Source organism: Phascolarctos cinereus, unplaced genomic scaffold (assembly GCF_003287225.1).
Source record: "Phascolarctos cinereus isolate Bilbo 61053 unplaced genomic scaffold, phaCin_HiC Scaffold_4;HRSCAF=312, whole genome shotgun sequence".
Taxonomy (NCBI): Eukaryota; Metazoa; Chordata; class Mammalia; order Diprotodontia; family Phascolarctidae; genus Phascolarctos; species Phascolarctos cinereus.
This window is the reverse complement of record NW_027555847.1, coordinates 555,654,627-555,678,969: the sequence shown is the minus strand read 5'-3', so window position 1 is coordinate 555,678,969 and position 24,343 is coordinate 555,654,627. Positions and strand designations below refer to the sequence as shown.

General features: G+C 35.9%; 1 protein-coding gene across 2 annotated transcripts in view; it reads left to right on the top strand.

Annotated features, from left to right (window-relative positions):
- The window catches only part of FAM8A1 (family with sequence similarity 8 member A1), a 36,813-nt gene extending 14,089 nt beyond the window's left edge, over positions 1 to 22,724 (top strand). The window contains exons 4-5 of one of the 2 annotated variants that reach the window (XM_078153576.1): positions 375 to 514; positions 21,216 to 22,724. In XM_078153576.1, the coding sequence (XP_078009702.1) occupies positions 375 to 514; positions 21,216 to 21,309 (234 nt within the window). In that variant the 3' untranslated portion in view covers positions 21,310 to 22,724. Of the gene's footprint in view, positions 1 to 374; positions 515 to 3,389; positions 7,803 to 21,215 lie in introns of those variants that run through there. The other variant, XM_020986808.2, reaches the window with a different exon arrangement.
- Positions 22,725 to 24,343: the final 1,619 nt, after the last annotated feature.

Here is a 24,343-nt window from a genome sequence, read left to right as displayed (position 1 = left end):
CCCTGCCCTCAGGGAGCTTAGTTTGAAGCCAGTTTAGGAACAGAACTAGACAGAATGTATCAGGTCACTAAGAGAAGCTGCAGAATACCTCTCTCTGGAATGGACAATAAAAATGATATTTTAAAACATATTAGATCTAGTCCTTGTTTAGGTATATAATGATGGTTTTCTCATGATAAACTCTAGCTATGATGTTATAGAAAATGCTTTCCTTCCACTTTAAAGTTTTCAGCAACTATTGAGCAAACAGAATATTGGGGAAAACTTTATTAACCAACAAAATTGAGAAGGGAAATGTTTTTTTTTTATTTTTACCTCTTTTTTAAGATATTTTATTTTTTCCCAATTACATATTTTTTTATCTCTCTTTCCAGATAATTTGTATATGGGGAGCAGGTGGAGCCACTCCGGGGAAATTTTTGCTGGGACTTCGTGTTGTGACATGTGATACATCAGTACTCATTGCACCAAGCCGTGTTTTAGTGATTCCTTCCTCAAATGTTAATATAACAACGTAAGTTTTAGGTTTTTATTTTTAAGCTTGCTCTATACTGATAAGACTAATTATGAACTTTTAAGAATAAGTATTCAAAGCAAAATCAACTGACCTAGAAAACTGATCAAGGAGGGAAAATTTAAGTATCTTTAGACTACCTGAAAGCCATGACCTCAAAAACAAACAAAAAAAAAACCAGCCTAGATATCCTATTTCAAGAAATCATAAAAGAAAACTGCCCATGTCTCTTAGAACCAGAGGGCAAAACAGAAATAGAAAGAAACCACTAGTCACCTCTTAAAAGTAAGGTAACTCCCAGGAATATTATAACCAAAATCTAGAGCTTCCAGATCAAAGAAGAAATACCACAGGCAGCCAGAAAGAAGAAATTCAAGTGCCAGGGAGCCACAGTTAGGATCACACATGATTTAGCCACTGCCACTATAATAAGGCATAGAGATTGAAGTACAATATTCCAGAAGGTAAAGGATGTAGGCTTAAAACTAAGAATTACTTACCCAAAAAACTGAGAATAAACCTGCAGAGAGGAAAATGGATCTTTAATGAAACAGATAATCTCCAAATATTCCTGATGAAAACCAGAGCTGTATAGAAACTTTGAAGTTCTGTAAACATAGGAATCAAGAGAAACATGAAAGATAAATATAAATGAACACTCACAGGGGACTAAAGATTCTAATACTGTGAACTGAAAAATGTGTGCACTCTGAACCCTATTATAACTAAGGGTCATCAGGGAATCTAATTAGATGGATAACATGGGAGTAGTTCTGTTATGTCTCGATGCTTGTAGAAGAAGAGTTGACTCACCCCCCCCAAAAAAAAAAAGTTGAAAGGGAGGGTAAAAGGAATTTAGTAGGTGGAGGGGACAAGAAGGTGAGAAAAGTTAGGAGAAATTACCTCATAATTGAGGTGGTCAAATACAAATCTATACAAAGAAGAAGGGGAATTTGGGGCCTGACTGACTTGAATCTCACCCTCATCTGTACTGGTCAGGAGGGAAGAATACTTACAAACACCCACATGTATACACACAGAGAGTTGGATACAGAAATACATTTCACTTAGGTGGGAAATAGGGAAAGAGAAGGGAGAATTAGAGGGTGGGTATATTAAGGGAGAGATTTGTCCTAAGCAAAATAAATCCTAAGAATGTGTATATTTGTTTTTGCTGTGGCAAAGAATTGGGAACTGAGGGAATATCTATCATTGGGGTGAATGGCTGAACAAGTTGTGGTATATAAACATGATGAAATATGATTGTGCTGTAAGAGATGATGCAGTGAATGGTTCCAGAGAAACCTGGGAAGACCAATATGAACTGATGCAAAGTGAAGTAAATGGAACCAAAAGAATAATGTATACAGTTATAGCAATATTGTAAAGATAGTCAACTTTGAAAGACTTAGGAACTCTGATCAGCATAATGACCAGGCTTGATTATAGAGGACTAATGATGAAATATACTGCCCACTTCCTGATAGAGAGGTAAAGGACTCAGAGCATAACTTGAGACTTTTTTTTTAAACATGGTCAATACAGAAATTTGTTTTCATTAACTATACATGTTTGTAACAGGAGTTTTTAATTTTTTTCATTCCCAGTTGGTGGGAAAAAAAGCAGATTTTTGCAGATTGAAAATATATATACATTTTTTTTAAAAGAAGGGAACCAATATGATTAAAAGTTTCAAGATCATACCACAAGAAGATAGACTAAAGAAACTGGGGATACTAAACCTGGAGAGTACAAGACAGGAAGTTACTTTCAAGTCTTTAAAGAGTTGCCATGAAAGCAGCATTACACCTATTATGCTTGACTCTAGAGGGCGGAAATAGGAGTGGAAGTTGCAGAAAGATAAGAGTTTAATGAAAAACTTAAAATTAGAGCTATCCAGAAGTGGAATGGACTTTTTTAAAAAAAGTGCTCTGTTTTATTAAGCCTTTAAAACAAAGATCTTATGCTTAGTGGCAATACTGTATATTCATCCCAAGATGACAGGGATGATGCCCCGCCACCCCCCCTTCCCAAGTCACTTTATACTTGGGGCAAATAGAGTGCCTGTCAGTCTCTGATTTCATAGTAGCATGGGTCTTCTAGTACATTTGATTCTTTGAGGCTCAGTATCCCTGTTGGTAGGCCTTGTCCTCATCATTCAAGCTAAGGGCTACAATTCCGGTGTTAGTACAAAGAAAGACTGAATAGAATACTGGTTCTTGTTACGTTTTGAAATTCCACAAGCTTCTTTAAATTGCCAGATAGGAATGAGTTTTTTTTAAAAAGTGGAAAGGTAAAAATCTGATATTTGCAGAATTATTTTCTAGGCTGAACTATTACTAAAGAGATTTGAACCTGTTTTTGAAGGTCTGCTTATTTAACTGCCCAATTTCAAAAAGAAAGGAAAGCTGGAAGATAATTAAACCCCTAGGGCTTCATATATGATAAAAACCGGGAGTATAGTAGAACTACTTAGTTTAAAGTGGAGGTGATGCCAGTACAGTTTAATGAGTGATTGCAGAAAAAGCAATCAATGGAATATTTATTCTTTTACAAAGTGTTCTTTTTCTGTTACTGGAAAAACACTTTAAAGTGTCATTAATTCTGTGTCCAGCACATCTCAATCTGTTATTTTTTTTTCCTCTGTTAACACACTGGGGTCACAGTTTTTGAAAGTAACTAAAGGGTTATGGAATCTGATCACAATCCCTGCTATTCAAAAATGACTGAATATTATAAGCAAAATTTATTTTGTAAGTGAACATGGACTATACTTATGATTTAGGTTAATATTAAATAGTTTGGACTTAGGAAAATGATTTTGTGTTAAAAATGAGTGTTACCTGATTTCTTTTTTTGTCCTTTAAATATTTAGGTCCATTATTCGAGCCTTGATCAAGAATTTTTCTATTGCTTCTTTTTTTCCTGCTTTCATCACACTGCTGTTTTTTCAGCATAATCGAACAGCATACGACATTGTGGCAGGAACCATTGTGGTAAAAAGAAATGGGGTTAGATGATGCCAAGAAAAAGCCCTGAGTTCTATACTTTCTGTAATAATGACAAGACTAAAATTATGTTTGAGGCTGTCAGTATCCTTGGGTTAGATTAACTGGTGATTCGGAAATTAAAGTCACTCCCACGTGATGCAGATGACTATCGTGAAAGTATTGACTTTACTTGAATGCCAAAGAACTTTACCAGAAAAGAAACAGTACTTATTCAATGAAAAAGTGTCAAATTTTTCAATTGAAAAGGCATGTAATGTCACAGTCAACTATGGACATATACTTTCTTACATTCTAAGGCATGATAGTTTGCTGGGAGTAATTTCAGCCTTGAGTCTCCAGATGAAATTTCTGCAGCCTTTTGTGTTTAACACAAAAGGATGCAGAATGTCCAGTTGTGTTTTGTGAACACCTACATACTCCACCTTCTAGGTTAACACCTCTTAGAAAGATTGCAACCTTTATTTTCTTCTAGGGGATGAAATTAATTATTTCATCCTAATAATTGGTTCCATGAGATGTGAATTGGACAGTGGAGGCTAAGGTTATCAGTTATCTCTTACCTAAAGCTTTTTAACATGTACTGCATTTTACTTAAAGAATGGTGCAACTTTACCACTGTTCTAAATATTTAATCCAAATGTATATTTTGTGACAGGTCTTGCATGATGATGATCACAAGTATTAAGTCTATTACTATATTATCAATGTTTTTTTTTAAAGGAAGGTAAGTTAGTGATTCCTTTTTATAAATGAATCAAAAGTAAAATTTCCAAGGTAGATTGAACTTTATATTGATGTGCAAATGTTTCAGTGCTCTAAAGGGAACACTGTGGACTATAAATACATAGAGAGAAATAATCACTTCTTTTGATGGTAAAAATGATTACTTCCATCAAGTTGTTGCATATAAACAGTACAGTATGAAACAATATTCTAATCGTGTTTGCAGCATGAAGAAAGTATTAGTGTATCTCAGTATTCTGAAGTTGAATGTAACATCTTTACAAATAGGATTTTCACTCAATAATCAGTCCTCACTTTGTATCCTTTATAGTTACGTAGTTGTACTGTTGGAGTGAACTGCATCAATCTGTTGAATAAAGAACCTCAGTATTTCGTGATATATTTACATGCCATTATACTGTGAAATGTTTGTATTTTTCCCAATACGAAATAATCATTTGAAAATAACTTGCAAAGGAAGTATTGTCTTCAGACATTGACCAGAGTTTGAAAGTGTTCTTTAGTTGCACTGGAATTCCTTAATCCTACCTATTTATTATCAGTGGGCCAAAAAGAATTCAGTGGTTTCATTTATTCAGTTTACTATTAACTATGCTGCTGGTTACAGGGAATACAGTATTTAAGGAGTTAGGAAGAATGGTAATTCCATATGTTGTCATTTCATTCATTCCACTGCTAACAAAAAAACATGTTTTTGTTTCTTCTTTTTGCCCCAGTTAGTGCTGTTGAGATATTTCTGAGCCAAATAAACAGGTTTTTCTGGTTTTATTAGCCATATTATAACCAGCATCTCCATTTATTTGAAAATAAAGGTAGTGTGGTATAATGGAAAGAGCATTGAATTTGGAATCAATAGAGATTTGAATTCAAATCCCAGTTATGATACTACCCATGTGATTATAGACAAGTCTCTTCGCGGCCCAATTTCTTCATCTGTGAAATTACTTAAGGCTTGGTTCAGTGGTTTCAAACCTAAATAGAAACACATCTCTGCATGCTAAATATTGACTCAGAAAACCACAAATTAACATTATTCATGTTGTGTTGTAATTTTATTTATTTTGTTAAACATTTCCCGATTATATTTTTTCAGCTGGTTCACTCCATTTGTGACCTCTGGACTAAATGATTTAAATTCCTTGCAGGTCTGAAACCTATGGTCCTAGAATATTTTCTTAGATAAATTTTTGTCAAACAATATGGAAATTGTGTAGTGAAACGAAATAGCCTTTGATATTCTTGGCTTTTAAAAATAACATATTGCTACATGACAAAACAAAAAAATATACTCCCTGTTAATACTGTCATACCAATTTTTAAAATTATTTTTCTCAAAATTTACTATAGAAATTATTTGAAATACTGTTTTTACAATTTGTGTTTACAGAACTTGAACAATGAGCTCTTTTTTGGTGTAACTTTACTTTAAAACTTCACAAGCCACATTTATTTTTCAAAACTATTTGGTGTTAGATTCAGCTTCATTAAAAACTGTTGGAAGTAGGATGCTAGATTTGGTCATTATCGAAATCCGTATGACATCACAGAAAAATAAATGAACCAGTAGTTAAATTAACCTTTTAAACCTTACAGAATTCTATAAATTTGAATTTTTTTTATGGGACAGGGTAGAAAATACTGCAAAAATACAACTAATATATATAATGCTCATTACCAGTACTATTCATTGTACTATATTTCATCACTATCACTTTTTGGTTGTAACTTGGACATTATCGCTCTTTTAGACTGCTAGGGAAGTAATTTAAAGCACTGGGGAAAATTGGATTCTGGTATTATAGCACATACCTCAAGTGGTACCATGCCAATAGGAGTATCTTTTTTGTCTCTTCAAAGCACTACACCCTTCCTTATTAATAGGAATTTGAGTTGCCCCTTCTCTTTCACGAAATTATATTGCCCTAAAGTTCAAACTTAAGAAAGAAAAAGATACTAGAAAAATTTACTGCCTTCACATTCATGTATTTTATAGTATTTGTATATTTTTAATTTAAAATATGTGTAAGATATAAATAAGCAAATCATAAAAGGAAATTAAGGGGAGAAATTTAGTTGTGATATTATTTCAGTGAGAGTTATCTAAGTATACCCACTGTATCTGAGAATGCAGAATTAGCTTTACATATTTATTACTGAAGCCTAGTATTAATATTTTATAAACTCTACAACTATTCATTACTAAAATTGTAATGAACAGCCCTGTGTGCTTTGGAAGAGGAAGCCTGAAATACATTGTGAAGTTAATGATCATACAGATTCTTAGTGAATCGTTTTGTTAAATCAAGCCTCTTTGATCAGATTATGAAGTTATATAAATTGCAATCTGATAAATAATGCTCAATTTTCTAGCATCTTAAAAATCTATTTTAAGCACTTACCCTGCCAGTATTATGAAAGGACTTTTAGCATAAATTTTCACGACAGTCTTTCACAACTGAAATTTACCAATCAAGCATTTAAACACCTACAGTATATGTAGGTATCATGCATACACAGACATTGGGGATAAAAGACAAAAATGAAGTGCCCTCAAGGGTCTTAAATTCTATTGGGGGAGACCATTTGTGTATGTCTAGTTGAATATTATTAAACTAATGTACTGTCTAAACATTTATTTTCTTAGTATTCTGATTTCTCCTAAGAATACACATTTATCTTCTAAACTACATTACTACATTTATAAATGAGGAAGTTTATTAGGAAATGAGCATACACCTTTTTTGCTAGATCAACTTGTATATATAATACAAATAATTGTCCATTTCTGTGGTTTTGTTATACCATATATTTCCAGTTGCACCATAGGTATTTTACTATTATTAACTCAGTGCAGCTATAGGAAACTATATTGGCATATAATTATTTTTTTCAGGTAAAATTTTCCTCATTTCCCTTCAGTTCCTTGCTGATTGGAGTAGTTTTCTTTGGGTAGGGGGAGACAGGAATTGAAACCTATTTATTTGCTACTTGTTAATTTGTATATAAGGATTTGGCTGAGAAGGAGATTGAATCTGTTGGGTAAAACTAGGTTTGAGGATTATCAAATTTTCTAAATAAATCCTTTACATTTGTGACATGCCTGCCCCTATTAAAGATAGTTTACATTCCATTATTTATCTTGGGTAATGTTAAGGTTAGTTTGTTTTCAAACATATAACTCCCAAATACTTTTAATATAATAGTATTTGTGAAATTGAACCATCATAGAAAAATGTAAAAAGTGTTATACAAATATCCACATCAGAAAAAATACATAGTTCAAGTTCTGTTACAACACAACTATTACAAAAATATCTTTAACAGAGATTTTCCCAAATTGGTCAAGGATATTCTTCAAAAAGTATTTGCTAAAATAAGCTCTACCACTACACCATAAAAATACAGAAAGGCCATAGGAGTTCATTGTCATAGAAAATGACCTGCATCATTGTTTTCTAATAAATCATGCTATTTCAATTTGTAAGCTGCCAATTTGTATATTATCCTGTCTTAATAAAATCTTTATTACAGTCTTCATGGTGTTTATGCATTGTCTCTAATTGGAAATGTTTTGGTTTCAGAAAATGGTGTGGGCCCCTACTAGGATCTCCACCTTTGCTTATAGATGTACTCCAATGGAGGGAGTATTTACATTTAGCCTCTGATATTCTTACAAAATCTGAGTCAAAAGAGACTTTAGACATTCTCTAACGTAGCTCATACCTGAAGTCCCCTACCATCTCTTCTCTAAAGGAAATCCCTCTAACTTTTTCTAAGAAGTGGGTATCTCTTCAATTAGAATCTGAAGATCTCCACCAAAGGATAATTTGCTGCCAACCAAAGCTGCCCTTTCCACTTTTGGATAGTTCATTTTAGTCAGTCAGCAAGTATTTAGTGTTAACTATGTGCCAGGCATAGCTATAAATGCTGTAAATACAAATACAAAGAAAGTCTGACTCTATAGGAGATAACATTCTAATGTGAGATGATAGCACATAAAAGGAGGATACAGGTGGGAAGGTACCCCTCCTCACCCCCATGGGTATGATGAGGAGTCCTGAGTGCAGTCTGATGAGAAATGAGAAGGCTAGTCTGGCTACCCTCCTTAAATGGAGGCTTTGGGAGGAGCCAGAGAGAAGTACAAAAGATACTTCCAAGATATATATTCCAGGTGAAGTTGATCATTTAAGATGAAGTTCCCTGGGGTTAGGGAGCATTTCCTTACATTGTACCTAATTTTTAAAGGGGGGGGCAGCTAGGTGGTGCAGTGGGTAGAGCTCCAGCCTTGGAGTCAAGAGGATCTGAGTTCAAATCTGGCCTCAGACGACCCTGGGCAAGTCACTTAATCCTGACTGCCTCACCAAAAAGCAAAAAAACCCGAAAAAACATTGTACCTAAATTGTCTTACATCCCCTTCCAATTATTAGTCCTAGTTTTGCCTTCTGGGGTGATAGAGAATATAATATTTCTTCTATGTGATTGCCCTTTAGATAATGTATTCTCCAGGGTGAACATTTTCAGTTATTTTACTTGATCCTTGAATATGCTGTGTTTCATCAGCATCCTTCCTAAAATGTAGTGCCCAGAACTGTACAATACTTCAACAGGATTATTACCTCCTTGGTTCTAGTCACTGCTTACTGGTGCACCTTAAGATCAAATTAGTGTTTTTGGAAGCTATGTTATGTTTAGATTCCAAATTGTTTTCCAGAATCTAAACTATTTGTTGGGAGGGTTGTGGAAATACAGGCACACTAATGCATTGTTAGTGGAGCTATGAATTAGGTCCAACCATTCTGGAAAACAATTTGGAATTATACAAAGAAAGCGACTAAAATGTCTGACTCGCGACCCAGAGGGTCCACTGCTGGGCACATACTCTTAACGAGGTTGTAAGGCCCTCAGTAACCCCCCTGCCTCACTAAACAAAGAAATCCCATGAAACTCAAATCTCTAGTCACCTGCAGTCTGCAGTGATAAAAGCCCTGTTCCCACTGGGGAAAATTTGAATATCAGTAAATCACCAGTTCTCTAAGGGTGCTCCCTCTCCCGGGCTCCTCACCAACATGAATCAGCACTAGTCCCCAAGCCTTGATCTAAACATTGTCCAGGCTCTCCACACTCCCCACCCACCGTATTTCCTATAGTTGGTCCTGCTTGATCCAAATAAGAACCTATAAAAACCCACCAGGTTTAACCAGCTTTTGCACTCCCATCCATCAGACATCCACTAGGACTTGACCTGTTTCTATATTCCCTGACTGCCATTCTGAGTGTATTTTCCCTCAGCAAAGTTGGCTTATTTTTTTCTCTGTTGACTCCTATCGAGTCTATTTTCTGTTTTGTCAAGTCAAGAAACTTTTATTAGGAGTACTATGTGCCAAGCACTGTGCTAAACTCTGGAGACACACACACACACACACACACACACACACACACACACACACACACACACACAGCTCTTGAGGAGCTCACAGTCCAATGGTGCCACACTTTGTACTGCACTTTGGAATCTAAACCTCATTCTCACTGCATTCAGAAGTCAATGTACAAAAAGCTCCCTAATACATTAAAATAGTTGTAGCAGGAATGAACTGGAAACAAAGTAGATGGTCATCAATTAAGAAATGGCTAAACAAGTTGTGATACAGGAGTGTAATAGATTATTACTGTAAAATGCAGAAAGTATGAAAATACTGAATACAGACAAACATGATAAGATATATGAACTGATGCAAAGCAAACAAACCTAGGAAAACAATATATAAAAATGATTACAATAATTTAAAAGGAAAGAATGATAACACTTCACTCCCTGGCCTTCTCATCAGCCTCCTAATTAGCAGCTTCATTGTCTGAAGCAGAAACCAAGTCATGAAGTGCTTAACCCTTTCATGGCCAGAATTACAGCCATAGACTCCCAGTCTTGTTTGATGGTTTTTTCAGGTACCCACTAATAAATCTAGGGCTAGAGGGTCCCTGTCTGTGGTTCCCTCCTTCACTCCCCAGCCATCTCCTCACCAACAACCATGCTATTAGGGGTATGCCCCACGAGCATCTTGCGTGTATGCCCACCTTGCTTATCCTCGAATCAAATTAGCTCTCTCATTACTTTTGAAATGGGGTCCTTCAATGGCACCATTCACCAACCCTATAGTTTTCCAAACAAAACTATTGCTCCTTGGCCACCATTCTGCTGTATGTTTTGTCTCCTCTGATTAGAATATAAGTTCCCTGAATACATGTTTTCTCTTGAATGATCACACTTAGGGTTCTCTTCCTACCTATCTGACTGCTCCTTCTCAATCTCTTTGAAAATGCTGTTGGGTCTTCATCCAAGTCACACATCTACTAAACCTAGGTGTCCCAGAGAGTTTTGTTCTGGTCCCTCTTTTCTTCTCCCTCTATACTATTTTACTTGGTGATCTCAGAAGCTACCATGCATTCAGTTATTACCTCTATACTGATGACTCTCAGAGCTGCTTATCTAGCCCTATCTCTCTGCTGACCTCCAATATCTCATCTCCAACTGTCAATCAAATACCTTCAGTAGAAATCTTAAACTCAACATGTCCAAAACAATTCATTAACTCTCTACCAAGCCCACCTGCTTCCAAACTTTCTTATTAGGGGAGATAAGAGAACTAAGTCTGTATCATTGCTCTATCAATCATGTTATATTTGATAGTGAACTTTGTAGGCCAAATACTACGTAGAAATTGGGTTATCTGAGCCCATTAGGCACTTTGGCCTCACGCTACCAGAGTGAAGCCAGCTATATCTCCCCCTAAAATGTCTTAGATTTAGGGATACCCCTGAAAGGTTGGAATGTCTTTCTCTAGTGGCATCTGATCAAGCCTCCATGTTTCTCACACTGTTAGCCACTAGTGATTAGCACCTCAGTTCCATGTAATTAATTAATATCAATTCAGTTTTGATGAAGACATTTACTGTGAAAATATATCAAGGAAAGAGTACAAATATTCTCAACACATGGGGACACATTCTCCCTGATACTATTACCAGAGTGAGCGCAGACTCACATCATAATGGCACTTTATCTTTTTTTTTTTTTAAATTTACTCATTCTTCCAGCAATCTACTCTAGGCAACTTGGTGAAGCTTATCTAGCTCTGGACTCTGGTCCACTCCAATCACTCCTCAGTCTAGCAACCTTCTTAGATCATTATTGGGACATTATGGGGAACTGGGCTGTTGCTGCTTACTCCTCCACCATCTTGGTTCAGTCTATTCCTGATTTGGTTTCCATGGCTCAGTACATGATCCTGGGATCCTGGTTGTTACTAGCAGAGGCAAAAAAGAAAAAGTTAAAACTTTACATTTTGAAAGGATGTGCCTGAGAGGTGTTTTAATTTGCATTTCTCTAATCAACAGTGATATAGAGCATTTTTATATGACTATAGATAGCTTTAATTTCTTCATCTGAAAACTACCTGTTCATATCCTTTTACAATTTATCAATTGGGGAATAACTTGTCTTATAAATTTGACTCAATTCTCTGTATATTTTTAAAATGAAGCCTTTATCAGATATAGTACAGTAAAAATTGTTTCCCAGCTTTCTGCTTCCCTTCTAATCTTGGTTGCATTGGTTTTGTGCAAAACCTTTTTAATGTAATCAAAATCATCTATTTTACATTTCATAATGTTCTCTATCTCGTTTGATCATAAATTCTTCTCTTTTCCATAGATCTGACAGGTAGACTATTCCTTGCTCTCCTAATTTACTTATGGTATCACCCTTTATGTCTAAATCATGTAACCATTTTGACCTTTTCTTGGTATATGGTATAAGATGTTGGCCTATGCTTAGTTTCTGCCAGATACTTTTCCAATTTTCCCGGCAGTTTTTGTGAAATAGTGAGTTCTTATCCCAGAAGCTGAAGTCTTTGGGTTTATCAAACAGTAGATTACTATAGTTATTTACCACTGTACCTAACTTATTCCACTGATCCACCCCTCTATTTCTTAGCCAGTACCAAATAGTTTTGATGATTGCCACTTTATAATACACTTTTAGATCTGGTATGGTAAGGCTACCTTCCTTTGCATTTTTTTTTCATTAATTCCCTTGATATTCTTGACCTTTTGCTCTTTCAGATGAATTTTTGTTATTATTTTTCTAGCTCTATAAAATAATTTTTGGTAGTTTGGTATGGCACTGAATAAATTAATTTAGGTAAAATTATCATTTTTATTATATTAGCTTGGCCTACCCATGAGCAACTGATATTTTTCCAATTGTTTAGATCTGACTTTATTTGTGTGAGAAGTATTTTGTAATTTTGTTTGTATATTTCCTGGGTTTGTCTTGAGAGGCAGACTCCTAAATATTTTATATTGTCTACAGTTATTTTAAATGGAATTTCTCTATGCCTTGCTGCTGGACTTTGTGTTGGTATTACTTTCTTAATAAAGGCAGAAAAAGCCTTCAACAAAATACAAAACTCATTCCTACTAAGAAACACTAGAGAACATAGGAATGAAGGGAGCTTTCCTTAAAATGATAAGTAATATCTATCTAAAACCATCAGCAAGCATTATCTGTAATGGGGATAAACCAGAAGCCTTCACAAAGATACCCATTATCACCACTATTATTCAATATTGTACTAGAAATGTTAACTTAATTAATGAGAGAAAAAGAAATTGTAGGAATTAGAATAGGCAATGAAGAAACAAAGCTATCATTCCTTTGTAGATGATATGATGGTATGCTTGGACAATCCTAGACAATCTAAAAAACTACTTGAAATAATTAACAGCTTTAGCAAAATTGCAGGACATAAAATAAAACACATAAATCACTAGCATTTCTATGTATTACCAACAAAACAACAGCAAAAGATAGAGAGATTCCATTTAAAATAACTACAGACAATACAAAAAACTTGGGAATCTACCTGTCAAGACAAATCTAGGAACTATATGAACACGATTACAAAACATTTTTCACAACGTATTGTAGGATTCTGCTTTTTAATCCACTCTGTTATGTGCTTCCATTTTATGGGAGAGTTTATTGCATTCACATTCACAGTTATGATTACTGTGTATTTCCCTCTATCCTATTTCCCCCCAGTTTATACCTATTTCTCTTTCTTCTTTCACCCTGTCACTCCTCACCAGTGTTTTGCTTCTGACTACTGCCTCTCTCAATCTGCCTTTTCTTTTCAGATCCTTTCCCTCCTACTTCCCTATAGGGTAAGATAGATTTCTATTCCCAACTGAGTGTGTATGTTATTCCCCCTTTGAGCCAAATGCAATAAGAGTAAGTTTCAAACCTTGTTCACCCTCCTTCCCCACTTTCTTTTCCTCTACTGTAATAGGTCTTCCATGCCTCTTGACATGATATAGTTTACCCCATTCTGCCTCCCTCTTTCCTCTTTTCCCAGTACAATCCCTTTGTTCACCCCTTAATTTTTTTCATATCATCACATCAAAGTAAATTCATACCCACACCCTCTGTCTATGTATACTCCTAGGGGCAGCTAGGTGGCGCAGTGGATAGAGCACCGGCCCTGAAGTCAGAAGGACCTGAGGTCAAATTTGGCCTCAGACCAAACACTTGATACTTACTAGCTGTGTGACCCTGGGCAAGTCACTTAACCCCAATTGCCTTTAAAAAAAAAGAATTATGTATACTCCTAACTGCTCTAATAGAGATATAGTTTTTAAGAGTTACAAGTATCATCTTCCCATGTAGGAATGTAAACAGTTGAATAACATGTATTATTATTAAATAATGTATATTTTTCTTTCCTGTTTATCTTTTTGTGCTACTCTTGAGCCTTATATTTGAAAATCAAATTTTCTGTTCACTCTGATCATCAGGAAAGTCTGAAAGTCCCCTATTTCATTGAATGTCTATTCCCTGCCCCCCCCCAAAAAAAAAGATTATGCTCAATTTCACTGGGTAGTTGATTCTTGGTTGTAATCTGAGCTCCTTTGCTTTCTGGAATATCATATTCCAAGCCTTTTGATTCTTTAATGTAGAAGTTGCTAAATTTTGTGTTACCTGACTGTAGCTCCATGATTCTTGAATTGTTTCTTTCAGGCTGTTCGCAGTATTTTCTCCTTGACCTGAGAGTTCTGGAATTTTGGTTTTAATATTCCCTGGAATTTTCATTTTGGGATCTCTTTCAGGAGGTGATTGGTGGATTCTTTCAATGACTATTTTGCCCTCTGGTTCTAGGATATTAGGACAGTTTTCCTTGATAATTTCTTGAAAGATGCTCTCCAGGCTCTTTTTTTGATCATGGCTTTCAGGTAGTCCAATAATTCTCCCTTTCTTTCTTTTTGGCAAGGCAATCGGGGTTAAGTTACTTGCCCAGGGTCACACAGCTAGTAAATGTCAAATGTCTAAGGCCATATTTGAACTCAGGTCCTCCTGATTCCAGGGCCATTACTCTATCCACTATATCACCTAGCCGCCTCAATCCAATAATTCTTAAATTATCTCTCCTGGATCTATTTTTCACATCAGTTATTTTACCAGTGAGGCATTTTACCTTTTCTTTTATTTTTTCATTCTTTTGATTTTTGATGTCTCATAGAGTCATTAACTTCTACCTGTCCAATTCTAATTTTTAAGGAGTTGTTTTCCTTGGTTAGCTTTTGCACCTCCTTTTCCATTTGGTCAATTCTACTTTTAAGGAGTTGTTTTCTTTAGTGGATTTTTTGTACCACCTTTTCCATTTGACCAATTGTATTTTTTAAAGTTTTCTTTTTCCAAGCTTTTTTTCATAATTTTCTTGCATCGCTCTCTTTTCTTTTCCCAATTTTTTCTACCTCTCTTATTTGATTTTTAAAATCCTTTTTGAGTTCTTCCAAGAGGACTTTGTGGGCTTGAGACCAATTCATATTCCTCTTTGAGGCTTCCCATGTAAGTGCTTTGACATTGTTGTCCTCTTCTGAGTTTGTGTGTCTCCATGCTGGCTAAGGTCAGGGGGTTCTTTTTTGCTTTTGTCTCCATTTTTTGGGGGGCTCACTTTCCAGTCTATTTTGTGACTTTTAAGGTTGAGTTCAGCTCCTAGGGTATAGGGGGCACTTTCCCAAGCTTCTTGCACTGGGGGAGATGCCTGGCCACTGGCTTTCTGTGCTGGGCCTACAGGGCTGAAGGCTTGCCCAGTGCACTGGGGAGGCCTAGACTAGTTGTGCCTGTTGTGCCACGGGTTCGGGGGCTGGCAGTTTGCCTGCTGAGCTGGGGCTGGAGGCCTTGCAGCTGACCTACTGTGCCATTGGCCTGCTGAGCCAGGACTGCAGGCCTCTTGCTGATTTATGGCGTGGCTAAGAGCCTTCCACTGGCTAGCCTGGAGAGCACCTGTGCTCTTTTACCCAAGTGAGATAGACCTTTCCTAAAGACCTTCTAAGTTATCTTGGCCTGGAAAATTCTTTCATCCTGTCTTTTCATGGGTTCTGTTGCTTCAGAATTCTGTTAGAGGCTTGATTCAAAGTTGTTTCAAGGGAAACTGACCTGGCTTTTCTCTATCATTTTGGCTCTGCCTAGATTATTACAACAGCCTTGTCTCCTGTCTATAGAGAGAATCATACCCTTACCTGTGGGTGCTCTGCTCAAAGGAATATAAATTCTGATTGCTGAAACCCAGCAAGATATCTTGGGATTTATAGGTTAGATTTCTTTTATATTGACCATGCCTTAAACCCGAATCACTTGGCTCTCATTGATTGGCCAACAACAGATCTCCGGCCAAGTCCCACTTAGTCATTGTTTGGGCCCTGATTGGCTCAGAGTGAATGTAAATAGCAATTGTTTCAGTTTCGGCCAGAAATCCTAAGGGTCTTCCCCTCCCAGATTGATTTTTTTCTCTTTTTTATTAGGAAAAGCCATTCTCTGCCTCATTTTTACCCAGCCTAAATCACTGAATGAGCATTGCCCCAGACAAACTGAAACCTGGGAAAGACTTTAACTCAAAAAGACCAAGGCCTCCCACTGCATCCAGGGCCATCTCTATTCATCCTAATCTATATCTTGCCACTGGACCCAGATGGCTCCAGAGAAGAGAGTGAAGAGGGCAATTCTGCATAGCCCTCCTTCACTTAAATCCAATTCATTTGCAAGTCATGACATCTCCTTCTGGATGTCAAGGTCCTCTTCATAAACAAGGACAAACAACAACAGCCTCCAGATTAGATGTCCTGCCTTAAATTTCCCACTGCTCCCATTCATCTGACACACTGCAGTCAAAGTAATTTTCCTTAATCTCATATTTGGCCATGTGACCAACCCCAATGGTTTCTTATTTGCCTGTAGGACCAAAAGTAAAATTCTCTGCTTAACTCATTTTTTAAAAATATATTTTTGTGGGGCAGCTAGGTGGCACAATGGATAGAGCACCAGCCCTGGAGTCTAGAAGACCTGAGTTGAAATCTGGTCTCAGACCAGAGACTTGACACTTACTAGCTATGTGACCCTGGGCAAGTCACTTAACCCCAATTGCCTTGCACAAACAAAAAAATATACTTTTGTTTTTCAGTTTCAAGTTCTCTCCCTCTCCCACTCACTGACATGGCAAGAAATATGATACTCATTATATATATGAAGTCATGTGAAACACATTTCTACTTTAGCCATGTTGCCAAAAAAAACAAGAAAAATAAAGTGAAAAAAATGCTTCAGTCTGCACTTAGTTCATCATCACTCTCTCTCTCTCTCTCTCTGGAAGTGGATAGCATCTCTGATCAAGAGTCCTTTGGAATTGTCATGATCATTGCATTGATCAGAGTTCTTAGATCTTAATGCCCTACACAATCTAGCTTTCTGGTCCCACTGGACATTATACCTCTTGCTGCACACTGAGATCCAGCCAAACTGGCCTTTTCTTTGTTCTTCACTAGTAGGCTGCATCTTGAAGCATTTTCATTGGCTGTCCCCTATGTCTACATGAACTCATTATTTCCTTCTGTTTCACAATCCCTTCTTTTCTTTTTAAAGCTATAGTTCAAGAACCATTTTCTGGATGAAATATTTCCTGATTCCCCTGGTAGTGCCCTCCCCAAACTAGCTTATATTTAACTTTGTATATAAATTGCATTTATTCACTTTGTTATATATACTTCATATGTACTTGTCCTCCCCATGAGAATATAAAGCACTCAGAGTAGGAATAGTTTTATTCTTTGAACTTGTATGTATTGCCAGTGCCTAGCACAGTGCCTGATAAACAACATGGGCTTAATAAATGCTTGTTGGTGGATTGATATGTTTAGTCTTAAATAATTCAAAAGCTTAGAACAAAATTCTAATGCCTGTATGAAAGAAGGTTCTCTGTGGCCACCAATAACTCACAAAAGAGAGCTTGGGAAATGATCATGCTTGAGAATGGGGATGTGTAGGGGAGAGGAACTGTGTGTGAAAGAAATATTTTGGCCAGTAAGAAACTGTTACTAAGAACATTTTGGAAAACATTGGAAAAGGAATGCTTTGCCATGACACAGTGCCAATCAGGCACAGACATCATCTCTGGGGAGGAATAGTGCTGTTCCCTTCATGGATGACAAGGCTTTAAACAGAGTTGAATGGTATCTGAACAGCTCCAAATGAAAGCTATAGAAGTGATCATGGTAATTTACATAACTTCCATTCTAATGCTGGATGCATTCCAAAATACTCCAAGGCAGTTGCAGATGGCCTTTGCCAGAGTTATGAAAAGCATTTGCTTACATGTTAAAAAAATTAAGCAAATACTCTGAATTCATTCCCATATGGTGGTGGGGTAGGGAAGGTGCAGTATAGCAATGTGGTTGAAGAGGCAGAGGGGAGCAATATCTATTATGGAGGCTGCCGGTCCAAAAAACCTCCGGTGTCATTTAAATTTGCTTAGGCCTCTAGCAACACAAGGGCAAGAAATGGAATTTTTTTATATGATAGAGTACATTTTTGTCAATTTTGGACATTGTTCTTTGAAAAATGAAAAAATACACTTCTCTCAGAAGCTATACTGAGACATTCCCTTTGGGGACCTTAGTGTAATATGGATAACTGCTTTCTTCAAGGTTATCCAGTCTCTTCATCTTTTTTTTTTTTAACTGCTCTGCAGCTTTGGACACTGTAGACCAGTCCCCCTTCTAATGGACATAAATCATCTCCTTTGGCTTCTTCGACATTAAGCTCCCTCAGTTTTAAGTCGGTCTTTTCCACCACATTCAGTCTCTTTTCTTCATCTTTCTCCTATCCACTGTATGGGAATACACCAAGACTCTGTCCTGGGCCATCTCTTTTCTCTTTGGTGACTTCACTGACACCAATTTCAATGACTCCCAGGCCACATATGGCTCTAATCTCTTCCAATGACTCATTCTGTATTACCAACTGCCATTGAACATTTCCATCTGAATGTCATGTAGACATCCTATGCGTAACACATACAAAACACATTTCGTTATATTTTCCCCAAAATCCATGCTTCCTCCAATCTTTCTAATTTCTGTTAATGGTGACACCATCTTTCAAGTCACCCAGTTTCAAAGCCTCAAAGCCTTTCCCTCTCTCCTTAAGCCCCATTTCCCATCAGTGGCCAAGTCTTATTGATCCTACCTTCACAATATCTCTCAAATTTGTCTCTTGCTCTCTGCTCACCCAGCCTTTTCCTAGTTTCAGGCCCTCCACACTATTTGCCTTAAACTAAAGAAATTATCTCCTAATAACTCATCCCCCTCCTTTCAATCTTTCCTCACTCCAATTTGTCTTCTAACTGCCAAACTGATATTCCTAAAACAGTTCTTACCATGCCATCCTCTAAATCAAAAATAACAAATAAAATTAAGAGATAATTTTAAAAGAATCATCCTCTAACGAAGTAAGAACTTTTTAGCCTGGCATTTAAAGCCTTCCCTAATCTAGCACTAGCCTACCTTTCCACTTATTTCATATCAATTCCTTTTATGTCTGAAATTCATCCCCTCTCCACCTCATAAAATTCCTAGGTGCCTTCAAAGCACAGCTCAGGTGCTACTTCCTGTACAAGGCCTTTCCTGACTTTCCCTTCCCTATTATTAGCACTCTAGTCTTAAAATGACTTTGTATTGATTTATATATACTCTATATTTACTTGTATATCTGTTGCATATGAAGACCCCCTTTATCCCCAGTAGAATGTAAGGTCCCTGAAGGCATATATTGATCCATTTTTTGTTTCTATAACTCTTTATACCTAACACAGTGCCTTGAACATAATGTTTGTTTGAACTGGAATTGCCTTGGAGATTAGCTAAAACAATTTATCAACCTTAAACATACTAAATTAGAAAAAAAAATTTCCTTTTGAGATCATGGACCAGCAGGAAATTCTTATTAGGTCAGTAAGGACTGAGAATCAGATGAGAGGAAGCTGAGGGGCAGAATGAAAGGAAGAACTTTTTTTTTTCCCCATGGATTTTAAGAAATAAGAATTTTTGGAGGGGTAGAATGGAGGGGAAGAAGTTTATTATTCTTTTATAGATTTTAAGAAATGACTTTTAGGAGGGGCAGAACGAAGAGAAGAAAGTAATTACTTTATAGATTTTAAGAAATAAGGATTTTGGTAGAAAAAAAATTTGGCAAGCCAGTAAAAATTGGCTGTGGCCTAATGCAAGAAAAACACTAGTCTTGGAGGCTGTCGACTCAGAACAAAGAGTTGGAAAAGATTTCCATGGCCATCATCATGCCTGATGATGTACCCAACAATAGGTCATCCAACAATGAAGTGGAATACATGGGTAACTAATTCCATTTTTAGGATAGTTAATTGTTTGGAAGTGTTCTTCAACTTCCACTTGTTCCTCCTAGTTCTTCCCTCTGAGGCCAAACAGAACAAATCTAATCCTTTGACCGGGTAACATTTCTTTAATTACATCATCATCATCATCAATAACATTGATAGAGAGTTTTAAAAGATTTATGAAGCCCTTTACAAATATTATTCAATCCTCACAACATCCCTGGGAGGTAGATGCAATTTTCATTTAATAGAAGAGGGAACTGAGGCTCAGAGATTGTAACCTGTCTAGGTTTCAACTTATAGCTAAACATCAGAACTTGTAATCCATTTCACCACTGTTGTTGGTCTTCCCTGGATGCTCTAACTAAAAAATCAACCAGAACGGAATACAATACTCTGTATGTGGTCTGATGAAGACAGAATTATATTGAGACTATCAGAACTGTATTATTCCTGGAAATTGTGAATATTACCTTGGCGTGGGGGGAGGGAGGGGCAGGGAAGAATGCGGCCATACTACACTGTTAACTTATATTGAGCTTGCAGACCACCAAAATCCCCAGATCTTTTTTGGACAAACTGCTGTCTACCTATTATTCTTGTATTTGTGAGGCTTTTTTTTTTGACTGCAAGAACAGATTTTACATTTATCACTATTGAATTTCATTTCTGATCTCTAGGTAGTAACTACAGCATTCCCTCTTAGCTACCAGTTTAGTAAACTGGACAAAAAAGGAAACTAAGGCTAGTCTGGAGTGGCCTATTCTTCACAAAGCCATGCCAACTCAGAGTTCTGCTTCCTTTTGTACATGTGCTACACTAACCTCTTCAATAATTTATTTTAGAAAGTTGTCAGAAACTGACTTCAAGTCACTGTTTGGTCATTTATGAACAGCTCAACTGTTGTTTTATTTTCTACATGGTTGCTGCCCTCTGGTCTCTAGCTTGGTAGATAAATACTATTGGTTTTCTACCTTTTTCTTTTTCAGGCATTTTTCTTTCCTTTTTGGAGACATAGTCTCCTCTACCTCACCCAGGTTGCAAGTGCAGTAGCCTTTCATGAGCCCAATACCCACTACTGAACAACTGTTTCTAACCTGAACCTTGTCCCTCCTTAGGCAGCCCCATGGCCCCCTGGTGGGGTTGGCATGGGGAGTTAGTTAACTATCTATTGGTGCCTAACTGATCAGCTTTAATCTATTGCAGCTCAAAAATCCTGAGCTCAAGCAACCCATTGGCTTCAGCCTCCTCAAGAGCAGGGATTACTGGCATGTACCACTACACCTGGATGACATTTTGAAGAAAAGAAAAAAAAATACTGACTTTCAAGATCTGGATTCTATAAAGCTTTTTAAGTTCCACTCTTGTTATAAAATCAAAATAATGGTGCACTATGACAGTTTAAACTGAAAGCCTGGATGCAAAAGTACCCTTGACTTTCTTCTAATTAAAAAAAAGGGGTTTTTCCACAACAGTAATTTCCAACTACATGCTCTTCTCCACCCCAAATCCTCATGACAAAGCTAAGCAAGACTCACCCCCAAAAAGCCCATATCTGATAGCATATGCAACTACTTCTCTGCTGAAAAGTTAGTGCTTCATTGTTTTCTGGCATGAAAAATGGTCAATTAATCCTAGTTCTACTGTCTTTTAGTGTTGTTTTTGTCTATACTATTGTATTTAACATATATTCCTGGGTCTGCTTACCTGGTTTTGCGGACTCACTCTACATCAGTTTACATTTCCTCATGCTTCCCTGAATTCTCTGTCACATCTCCAAGCACACAGTATTTTTTAAAAAGATGTTTTACTTCACAGTCTCCAACACAAGTCTTCCTTTTAACAACAAAAGTTAAGCTAAACAAATAGTCCATGTCTGATGACATATGTAAATCTCACACTTATCTTTACAGATGAGTAAGTTTAATCACCAACTCTTTGGAAACAACATTAGTCCTATCAGCATGAATTTTGATGGCTTTTGGTGTTTTCTTTACATTACTGCAATCTTTGTGTATATTATTCTCGATTATGTTCCTTTTGCTCTTTATCAACACATATATCTTCCCAAGTTTCTCTGAATTCCTATTTGCCTTTTCTTATTCTATTATATTCATATTCCATAACTGTTCAGCCATTCTCCATCAATGAACACTCACTTTCTTTAGTACAAACACCTCAAACCTATGTCATACATAGGCTTGGACAATTAAAAAAGATCATGTAGCTTAATAACTGAATAAACTGAGGTCCTATCAAAGACTGACTTGCCTAAAGTCACACATAATTAGCAAGTAGAAGAGTTAGGATTCAAACCCAGGTCTATAGTTCTATAAAACATACTCTTAATTTTGATCGGGATACCATTTATCACATAAAATGGGCATGGCCCAACCATTCTTCATTTATTGGTGAGAGTTTGGTAGTTGTTTTTGTATTTCTTAGGTCATGGATTGTTACTTTCGATATTGTTGGCATTTTCGCTATTTTGAATGAAATTTCATTTTTTCCTGTAGTATATGGTACTGACTGAATAGAAAATATAAATTTTTGTAGAGGTACTTTGTATTCTGCTACTTTGCTGAAGCTACGCTCTCTGAAGTTTAAGTAAACCATCATGTGTGCAGATGGGAATAATGCTGTCTCCTTGCCAATATTTATACATTTAATTTTTTAAAATTATTTTATTTTTAATTTACAGAATAAAACAAACATTTCCATAACACGCTATCATAAAAAAGGTGACTGTATATGAAACTTCAAATCTATATACATTTAATTTTTTTAAAGAGATTTTCAAACTTTAAATTAAAAAATGTGTAGAATGTAACATTTCAATTTTTTAAATTTCTCCTCTCTTCTCAGGATAGATTTCTGGGCCATATTTACACATAAAAGAAGTTTGGTAAATGACCTTTCTGTGTCTTACAGAATAATTTTTGTATGACATAAATTCCTCTTTATTGTTTGATAAAATTCACTTTTAAATCCAATGAGGGCATGGTTTTTCACCCATCTGCAATTCATTTATGGTTCATTTGATTTTTCTTAGATTGGGCTAGAAATGTTATTCTCTATACCCAAATTAGGGTATTTTGTTTTTGTATATAATCTTCCAATTCTTTTGAATTGTATTACTGGCACATAATTGCAGTTTCTGACAATTCTCTATTTCTTCTCTCTATTATGAATTCATATTATTAATTTTGGCAATTTTATTTGATTCTTTTTTGATCCACTTAGCTGTTCATACATTTTGTTAGTCTTTTCTTACTTTTATTACATTGTCTTATTTTTCAACTTCATCTACTTGTCTTTTAATTTTCAATATTTCCTTCATAGGATTGGGTTTTAAGATTGTTAATATCTATTTTTTTTTTAGAACTTGCTTAGTGTATTGATCCTTTTTCAATTTTCTTAATCTAAGTTTTCAGGGATACAAACATCTATCATTACCTTTAACATAATCATTTATTACTTTTGATTTGTTCACTGATTCATTATTCACAATATTGTTAATATCCAGTTAGATCTGTATATTTTGCCGATGGTTCCTTTATTATTATTCTTCCATGGCATTATGGCCTATAAAAGATATATTTAAGCAATTCTCTATTCCCTACTTTTATAGCATTTGGGTAGTATTCAGAATAATTAGATCATTAGGATCCCTTTGTAAACATGGTATACACTAGCAAAAATCACTGAATTTTAAAGCTGGAAGGGACCTAAGAGATAATCTAGTAGGCCAAATCTTTTACATCTCATAGATACAGAAACTAAAGACCAAATAAAGGCAGGACTTGAACCCAGCTCTTCTGTCTCAAACTCCTGTGCAGGTATTATTGCTGCAATGCTAATATTATACAAGCTATCCACAACTACAAGGTGTTTTAATTTGGGTGAAACAAACAAAATATTCTTAACATTAATCACAACTTATAAATAGTTCTATTAACTAAAATAACAGCAAGTATACTTAAATTTCTTTCTTTCCATACATATTCCTGTTGGAATTCATCAAGCTAGTTGCTATCTATAGTACTTGCTTTTAAGTTGTATATGTAAATACTCAGTCTTCTATTCCACAAATATATTGTTGCCTTCAGTAAGAGTTCTGCTAAAATAGAAAAGCAAATTATATTTTAAATATCTATAATAGTATAAAATTACAAGATAAACATTTCAACTGATCCCCACAATGAATAGAAGCCTGTCAAGTTAAAATTTGAGTACAAAGCAGTTGGCTCTACATTTATCTTTCAGAATTCAACTCTAAAACACTGACTGACAGTCTTTCAAAAACTGCTTTCTGTTCACCATGCTGGAGTGGT